Raw genomic sequence first — 9,307 nt, 5'->3', positions numbered from 1 at the left:
AGGCAGTTAGCACTTTATAACACCGGTGTTGCTAGAGCTGGGTGTGTGCTGTAGGACCCCAGTGATGGTATCTGCATCTCCTCATGGAGCAGCATTTTATGGGAGAAGTGTCACTTGGTTTTCCCATGCCCATATGCCTGCTGGGCTTGGGCCCTGGCACAGATTCCCTGGCAGGAAGAAGGAGCCATTTCTTTGGAACACTCATTTGAGCCTGGTTGTGTTTGGGAAGGCAGAGCAGGAGCTCTGGAAAGCCCCAAGCTTCTGTACATCTCCTGGGCAGCATTTCAAGCTGTGCCTGGAACACATTTGCAGTGCTCAGGGCTGGGATCCTCTCCTGAGGCCCATAAGAAACCCTGAGGCTGTAACTGGCCATAACTCTGAGATCCCTGTTACAGATTTTCTCAACTCTCCTTGTTCTCCTCAGACCTATCCAAATACCAGCCCAGTACTGTCACACCAGTTGTGGATGGCCCAGCCTGTTCATCAGCTATTTATAGAATTACTTTATTAACAACTTTATTTTATCCACTTGATAGTAATGCTTGAATCTGAGGAGTGTATATTCCAGTCTTCCTTGGCTCACTTCCTCTGACTTATTTACTGACTTCCACCTTGATTTTTCTGTTAATCTGGAGCCCACTCAAGAGGACACATAGAGGTGATCCTATAGGAGATGCAGATGTGATTTTGATCACTTCCACAGGGACTGCGCTACTCTCTTCCACTTCCCTCACAGCTTTCCATTGCCTGTTCTTCGTGTGACCTATGCATTGACTTGGGCTCTATTATTCACTTCAGAACTGATGATGTTTGTGTTAAGTCTTAAACATGGGGTCAGGGGGTAGTTTAGAGCCTTTTCAGATTATGTGACCTCTCCTAGCAAACTTTGAAGGGCAGTTGTTGACCAGCCCTGGCACTGTTTGCTCTGCAAGGAAGCAAGTCTGTAAAAAGGTTTATTACACAATGTAAGTGATTTCCTTTTGCTAAGCAAATATTTGCAATATGTTTTGGGAGATCAAGCATTCAAAATGAAAAAAACAGGATACCTGCCAGGGATGTGGGAAGCACATAAATGACACCTCTAATTGGGAGAACATGGGCTGGTTTTCATGTCTTGGCTCTACAAGGAAGCCAGCACAGGTTCCTGCCCTGATTTTCATTGAGCTCTAAGGCTTTAGGCATCCCAAAAAATCTGGAAAACTTTTTCCCAAATTGTCTTTACTTCAACAGCTTCACTCATTACTCTTGCAAAAGCCAAGGTGCTGTGGAACAGGGACAAATCCTATGACTTTAACAAATGAGCAAGGTCCTAATATGGGACTTTCCTAGAGGGTAGTTTATTTTATAAATGCCTGCAGTAACTAACAATGCCCAGTTATGGAGAGTGTGTCATCATCTGGATGACTGCTCACAGCTGGTATCATAATTTTTGGATTATTCCTTTGGCTTGAATCGAAGTTGCAAAGACAGTATGTGGCTTAAACTAGCTGGCTCAGGAGCTGCAGATCAACTCCAGTCAACGTCTAACTTCCACATGTGCATCTCTGCCTGTGCTGTGGTATTGACAGGAGCCTCGATTTATGTGCATGCAGTTTATAAACAGCAAGAATACTGGAAATGAGGTAATATTTTGTATAAACATTTATTTTATAGTTTAAGAACAAGCCATTCAAAACATCTGGAAATCACAGGAACATGAGTAATATATAACAGCAATATCTTAAATATGCATTAGTAATATAAAGTCATCTTTCACTCTGATAGTTACAACTTCATTTTTCTAAAAAGTATTTAAGACATGAAATATGTTTAGGTAATACATATATACAGCATCTAATTTTCTCTCCTCTTTGCAGTGGAGTCTGAGACTCCAGAGGTTTCTGTGATGGAAACAATGTGCTACAACTTGAAGGCTGGATTGGTTTGGATTGTATATGCAGAACTAGGCAAATAATTTACACCCATCATGGCTCTGTGTGCATGTAAGTGACAGAACAGGGGTTTCAGACCCTGTGCACGTGCACTCCCACTGCTGCTCACCTATTCACAACAACCGATGTAGTTATAAATCATTAGGTCTGGAGTTATTTCTAGAATGTCTCTGTATCTATATCCTAACTACGCTATGACCTACTTTCATTATAACCCCCTGCCCATCAGTGTGCTGTTATGCTTCCAGTGGTGATTTGGTAAAATGTGTTTGCCTTGCCTTAGTGCGTGCGAATTGATAAATAATTGTGGGTTTGACCAGCTTAGAGCTGTTTTATCCTCATCTCTAAGGCAAGCAATTCCCTTTCTATTTCATAGGGAAGGTCAGCATTAACTTGCACTTCAAAGTACTGCTTGATTTCTTCTACCTCCTTTTCCCAGAACTCCTTTGAGATATCAAACAGTTCGGTCAGGTTGACATCTTCTAAACCCTTCAAGTTCAAAGCAGCAGCAGTGGGGATGTAACCTATGGCAGTTGGTTTGGCAGAGGCTTTCCCTTCAATCCTGTTGAACATCCACTCCAGCACGCGGGAATTCTCCCCGAAGCCAGGCCACAGGAATTTCCCTTGGCTGTCTTTGCGGAACCAATTCACGTGGAAGATCCTGGGCAGTTTTGCAGCTGGACGATGGGCCATGCTCAGCCAGTGGGCCAAGTACTTGCCAAAGTTGTAGCCAAAGAAAGGCCTCATGGCAAATGGATCGTGCATAATGACCTTGCCTGTTTGAAACACAGATGGAGAAGGTAAGGGAATAAATAGCACATTTATTCTGAAGCACAAAGATTCAGATCCTCCCGGGGTTTACCTATGATCCCTTCACGACCCTTGTGAGCTTTAAGAAACAACACAAGCATTATCCTTGATGTACAAAAGGTACAAATGAAATTAATTTTTGTTATTAAATTTCCTAAATCTCAGGTCAAGCAGCTTAAATGAACATTCTCGAGAGATTGCTATCATTCATGCATTTATGTTGAGCTCTAGCAGAAGAGAAAATTTAAATTTGTTTATCCCAGACTGTAACAAGAACTCTCTGTCAAGGCTTCTGGCAACTCTGTGCCTGCATCCTGTTCTGTATGCTTGCCACCTAAGGGATTATTTTGCTTAATTTGACTTTTACAGAGAATTTGGCTGTTAATTCCAGTGCAAATATTTTCTATTGTGAAAATGCACAGGTTGCAAAATTAGCTGCCAAGACTGAAATGTGAAAGAGCAGGGGGAAGGAGAGGGCAGGCAGTCCAGAGGGGCCTGCTTTTAATACAGGTAGGCAGATTAAATTTTGATTTACCTTTGTGCTCAGCAGCTGCTGTTGCTTCAGATCTCATGGCTGCTCCTACAAATACTCCATGCTTCCAGTTAAAGGCCTCATATACAAGAGGGACACCTATAAAGAACAAAATCACTTCAGTAATTAGAGGTCCAGAAACATTTTTATGACAGGTTTTGCCATCTGACATAGGGCTGAATGCATGTTACTGGATAATGTATTCTAATTTTTCCTGGGTTTTTAAAATCAGTTCATTTCCTGCTCTCATACAGCAAAGAAGTTTAAATGAATGTTTTCCAAACTGGCTACTGATTACTGAACACATCCAGTGGGAGATATCTGAGACACCAGAATCTCCAGCAGATTTTAGTGGAAATAGAGTCTGGTCTTGTGGTCATTTTAGATTCAAACCTAGCATTACTTCTATTTCTTTTCCAACTTTAGGTGACCTTTAGCAGAAAAATTTATTTTACTTCCTTTTCTTTAAACTATCTAAAACTGATTCATTTCTCTAACCATTTGCTAACTGAACTACGTAAACTACAGGCAAATTGAGACCAATGTAGCAATTTCCTATGTGTCTGCTACCCATGTTAGTGGGTCCTGATCTCCCTCCAGCTCTTTATTATTATTACCTGTTTTGTGTTAACATCAAACAACTCAGACCCACTGAAACACCAGTGGCTTGTGTGCCAAAGGCCAACAGAGAGGAATTGGACTAATGTGGTTATTTCTTTGCTTTTGCAGCTATGAAAGCAAAACCTGTGGCTATGCCCAGCTGTGTGTCAACCCTTCTGTGGCCAGCCTGGAAAGGTGGCTGCTGCATCTCTTACCAGCTGGTCTGCGGCCTCCAAAGATGATCCCTTCGATGGGAACGCCTTCGGGCGACTCCCAGGCTGGATCCATGATGGGGCACTGCCTGGCTGGGGAGCAGAACCTGGAGTTGGGGTGAGCACAAGGTTCTCCTGCACAGAACAACACAGCAAAACAGAATTAACTTGAATTTATTAATTGATTCCAAAGAAAGCCAAAGAGAGGGCCATGGGGTGGGCCAGGTACCGTTGTCTGGGGTCCAATCCTTCTTCTTCCACGAGGTCACTGTCACTCCAGCTGGCAGGGGCTCATCAATGCCTTCCCAGTAAACACCTCCATCACTGGTTTCTGCCACGTTGGTGAAGATGGTGTTCTTGAATATGGTTTTAATAGCATTGGGGTTTGTTTTGACTGAGGTTCCAGGGGCAACACCAAAAAAGCCATTTTCAGGATTGATTGCCCTTAAGTTGCCTGGAAGTTAAATGATAAAATATAAGTGAACCATACTGATTTAATTCTATCCAGAAGTTTGTAGCATGTCTTACTGCACCTACAGCAACCTGCAAAACATTCCAATTTTATTTCCATACCTTGTTCATCAAATTTCATCCAGGCAATATCATCACCCACACACTCAATTTTCCATCCTGGCAGGCTTGGGTTCATCATGGCCAAGTTAGTTTTTCCACATGCACTAGGGAATGCTGCAGCAAAGTACTTCTTTTTACCTTCTGGATTGGTAATTCCCAGGATCTATTGAAAAATTAATGCAACTGTTAAACACAGCCTTTTTTTCTTGCACTTTTCATTTTGGAGATTTTCTCCCAGCAAGTGGAAATGATAAAATATTTAATTATGCACATTTGTTCCTACAGAAGAAGCACAACATAATATTGTTGACAAATAACTCAAGCTGTCTTTTTTAAATCAGAGAGTCAACTCTTCTTGCCATTAGAATATCTGTAAGAAATTCTTATTTTTTTAAAATGTTAGGTCTGTATATAATAAACATTTCTTTTTATTTTGCTGATTAAAGACCATATACATCTATGTTTCTCTGTCAAGACAGAAGAAAACCAGGCAATATTCTTTTGGCTGCACAAGTGGAGTGAAAGGAAAGCACTTTGTGCATGGATTCTTCTGCTCTTCTCAAAGACCACAGATATTATTTTCTAAGGCTGCTCTCTTATGCACTTTGAAATTATTTTTTTCAGTGGTATTTTATGGTGGTAGAATGTTTAAAGGACAGGAGAAATTAAAGCTAGGAAGGTTACACAGCACAACTCCCTTAGAAAATCTGATATTTGCAGGTTTTTGAGTACAAGAAGTCACTCTCAGACGTTCCAAACCTTGCTTGTTTTATACCATGACAGGTCTTATTTTAAATGTTTAGTACTTGGCCTTGCAAACAGTTTTCTATTCCCCATGAGCCTGGCACATAACAGATTCCTATCTAAAGTTACAGGACTATCCATATGAGACTAATTCCATTGATGGCCAGGCGGGTGATGGATTTATGTGGCTCTAATTTGGGGTTTAACGGCTGTTCAAACACACAAGATTTAACAGCATAGATTTTTACCAGCATGTGCTCTGCCAGCCAGCCCTCCTCTTTGGCCAGTCTGCTGGCAATCCGGAGAGCAAAGCATTTCTTCCCCAGCAAGGAGTTCCCTCCGTAGCCGCTGCCAAAGGAAATGATCTCCCTGCGATCTGGGAGATGAGCAATCAGCGTCAGCTCCGGGTTGCACGGCCAGTTGTTGATTAATGGCTCTGCAGAACAGAATGTTGTAGTCATGAATGCAGCAATTTCCATGCTTGGTCACGCTGTTGTTTCATCAGCATCGAGCCTCTGACAGCAACCCAGAGCATATGCTTCAAGGAAATCCCTGGTAAGTACCAGGGATAATGATCTCCTTTCTATCAAACTCTCACTGAGCTTTGATTCCTTTAACTTTTGAACCTGGTGCTGTTATAGAACCACCCTGAACTTCTCTGGTGAGAGTGTCCCACATGCTGAGGACACGGACTCAGCTCCAAAACACAGCCTTGGGCATTTCCAGGGGTTTTTAATGCTCTGGGGTTTTTAATGGCTCCTGGGTTTTTAATGGCTCTTACCTTTCAGCGGCAGAGGGCATCCAACTGAGTGAAGGCATTTCACAAACTCCCCATTGCCCAGGGCTTTCAAAACATCTGCTCCTATCCGTGTCATGATCCTCATGCTGGCCACTACATAGGGTGAATCCGTCAGCTCGATCCCAATCTTGGACAAAGGTGACCCAATAGGCCCCATGCTGAAGGGGATGACATACATCGTACGTCCTGGAAAACAGGGAGTAGCAAGATGTGGCCAAGAGCCAAATAAGGAACATTTGAAGTAACCTTTATAAACATGGAGGTTGTTTCTCAGTCCTTTAAAAGCTGTTTGTCTTGTGACAGCTTCTGATGATGTTTAAAGAGCTGCAGCTTTCTGTTTGTCTAATTGTGTAGCAAGAAGTTTTATCTTAAATGCTGAAAGCAGCAGTTCAGAAGGATTATCTAGCCAGGAGGAAGGGGAGGTGAAGGCCAAGTTCTCTGTTAGTGCAAATCCCTGAATCTGAAGTTCTTGCTGTGGATGAGAGGACCTTCATTCTCATCTCACTTCCTATCTGCTCCTCAGTTGCTGTGTGACTTCCTGAACCAAGTTACATGAATCTTTGTACTTTGCCACTCTTTAGGAAAACAAGAGTGCTGGAAAGAGACTGAGGACTGTCCTTGCCCAGGTATTTGGGTCTGTGGTAAAGATCTGCATGAAACCAGTGAAGTGACTAAAGGGGGATAAAGCTAAATCTTCAGCTGAAACTGTTCTTTAAAGATTTTCAGTAACTTGCAACAGTACTAAGTGTCTCAGCACTGCTGAAAGTTCAGTGTCAATTATCTTTTTCTTGCCTACCTTGCATGCAGCCTGGGAACCTGGTGTTGAAGGCTTTCTCAAAATCTTCCTCAGACATCCAGCGCCCCAGCTGGCTTGTTCCAGTTTTAGGTATTGGAGTGGTATCTCTCTGCTCTTGAGTGATGATGACAGTTTTGCTCTCAATTCTTGCCACATCTCTTGGATCAGTGAGAGCCAACCAGCTGCATTTCAGCAAAAATCAGCAAATTAGACTTTAATTATCAATATAGCATTTTTACCCTTCTGTGGGTCCACTTTAGCACAAAAGGCTGCTAAAACAAAGCTTTGTAAGGCAAAAATTAGTGACAAAGCAGTATAACAGATAACCTCAAAAATCAGTCAGATAAAGCAATTTTATGAGAAAACATAAGACTTTCTAGTAATAATAAAAAATCGTATGGCCTAGGAAATTCTTGTTACATTTTAATATTCCTTTGCCTCTTATCTCAGCCTTATTCTCTGTTGTTAACTTTCAGGGAAAAGTTAATCTTGTTTAATTCTCATTCTCATCAGTGTGAAGTTGTTTTGTATGGGGACCACAAAATGATGCCTCAAGCTAAGTGGATGCCAAGGAAAGTAGTTTAAGTGTTGGTATAAATGCCAGAGGGATCAGAACCCAGCTTAGTGGATTGGCATAGTCCCTTAAATTAGAGGCATCACAAAGGAAATACTGAGTATAAGCACGATCATTAAAAGTGAAGGAGTTCATTAAAGGGGATTCTTTTTCCCCTCTAAGGAATTTTTGCCATCTATTTACGATAGAGGGGATTGTTTTACATTTTCACCTCTGTGCATCGAAATTTTCCACGAGTATAAAAATGTTCTAGTTGGGCTGTCATAACCATCATCACTACAGCTAAGCATATAATTAACAATGAATAATTTATCTGGTGAATCTTGCCCTTTTCTCTCCCAAATAGTCTGCAAACAGATTGCCAAATTCCTGCACTTAGTTATTCAAAAGTCTTTGCAGATTTCTCCCATAAAGATCTCGTGGTTGGCACGTAATTCTCGAGTATGCACTTGTTGTTAATATTCTCCTTTAACGTTCAGTTAGTTGGGAGAAATTATGAAATATTTGAAAAAAGTATTTGCAGAATACATTAGAGTCAAAGCTCATCGGCACGATATGAATAATGCCTGTACTGAATAATATTTGAACACCCACAGACCTATTTGAATGCCACAAAAAAGTATGTGATGAATAAACTAATTGGCTAAAATAGTAGAATTCTTCAAAAGAAGATTTGCTCAATAATATTTAGCCGTTGCTAATGATAAGTTGCCTAAGTCTCATGACATTATTTCAGTTCCCTGATGTAACTAATCAACAGAGAAAATGTAGAGTTGATAGTCCAACTGAATAATATGTTTTATCTAATTTTTAGAGGAAAAAGTTTGTTTTTCCTAAGTATTTCACCTATGTAAGCTTAAGTTCCAAAATGTTCATGGAAAGCAAATATTGGAGAGTTATAAGAAGTTTTTAAAGTAAACAGGATAGAAAATGAATTTTCCAATTCTGAGATGATACTTGACTTCATTTAGGCTACTCACCAGTTCTCATACTTGTTCAGCTTCTTGATCATGCCTTGTTCTACCATGATGTCCAAAAGTTTCTTGTTCTCTTCTTCCGAGCCATCGCAGATGTGGATGCACTCAGGCTGGCACAGCTTGGCATTGGTCTCGATGAAATCCCTCGCTTCAGGAGACAGACTCTTCCAATCCCCCTGCACAACCTTGGGCATGATGTTCATGTCGGCTTTCATCTGTGGTGGCATTATTGAAGCTGCTGTGGATCTCGTTGATGGCTGTAAAATACTGATCACAATTTAAAATCAAATAGATTAGGTGTGTTAGCTTAGTTACGTTCTAACCAGTGTCACAATGCCTAACAACATATAGCACAAAGAATTTGCAATGGACTTGATTATGTACTGATTTAAAATCAAGGTAGGGAATTTGGATCAAGGTGGAAAAAATAGAGGCCATTCTACTAATTTAAGATGGAAAAAATAGAGGCCATTCTACTTACTGTCTATGGAAGCTGGAGCTGGATGTCAGAGAGGATTTTGCTGTATCTTTCAGTTGAGCCCGTTTCACTTGCTTTGGAGCTCTCTTGCAATTGCTGCTTTCCAAGGCTGCACCTCCTTCCTTAAATATTCTCCATGGTAGTGTCCATCCCACCAGTTGAGGTGAAGGAGGCTTGGCCTTTAACGTCACCACTGGATGTGTCTTGGGACAGTGCCACTGACATTGTCATCATGCAGAGTTGTCAACAAAGCAGCCCTGGCCAGGTAATCATTTAACAGG

General features: G+C 41.3%; 1 protein-coding gene across 1 annotated transcript; it reads right to left on the bottom strand.

Moving 5' to 3' along the window:
• Positions 1–1,633: 1,633 nt before the first annotated feature.
• Positions 1,634–9,124, bottom strand: PCK1 (phosphoenolpyruvate carboxykinase 1). Its single transcript, XM_030963257.1, has 10 exons — positions 9,030–9,124; positions 8,552–8,805; positions 6,998–7,179; positions 6,184–6,387; positions 5,651–5,838; positions 4,659–4,821; positions 4,315–4,539; positions 4,089–4,220; positions 3,277–3,372; positions 1,634–2,707 (listed from the first exon to the last, which is right to left on the bottom strand). The coding sequence occupies exons 2-10, from the start codon at positions 8,773–8,775 to the stop codon at positions 2,253–2,255; spliced, it is 1,869 nt and encodes a 622-aa protein (XP_030819117.1). The 5' UTR covers positions 8,776–8,805; positions 9,030–9,124; the 3' UTR covers positions 1,634–2,252.
• Positions 9,125–9,307: the final 183 nt, after the last annotated feature.

Source organism: Camarhynchus parvulus, chromosome 20 (assembly GCF_901933205.1).
Source record: "Camarhynchus parvulus chromosome 20, STF_HiC, whole genome shotgun sequence".
Classification (NCBI taxonomy): domain Eukaryota; kingdom Metazoa; phylum Chordata; class Aves; order Passeriformes; family Thraupidae; genus Camarhynchus; species Camarhynchus parvulus.
Note: the sequence above shows the minus strand (reverse complement) of the source record. Positions and strands in the feature narration are given on the sequence as shown.

Coding starts and splice junctions, on each gene's coding strand:
- PCK1 (XM_030963257.1), bottom strand. CDS start 8,775: ATGCCACCACAGATGAAAGCCGACATGAACATCATGCCCAAGGTTGTG. Junction 6,388..6,997: donor GTTCCCAGGCTGCATGCAAG/GTAGGCAAGAAA, acceptor CCTGTTTTCCAG/GACGTACGATGTATGTCATC. Junction 3,373..4,088: donor TGGAGGCCGCAGACCAGCTG/GTAAGAGATGCA, acceptor TGTTCTTTATAG/GTGTCCCTCTTGTATATGAG.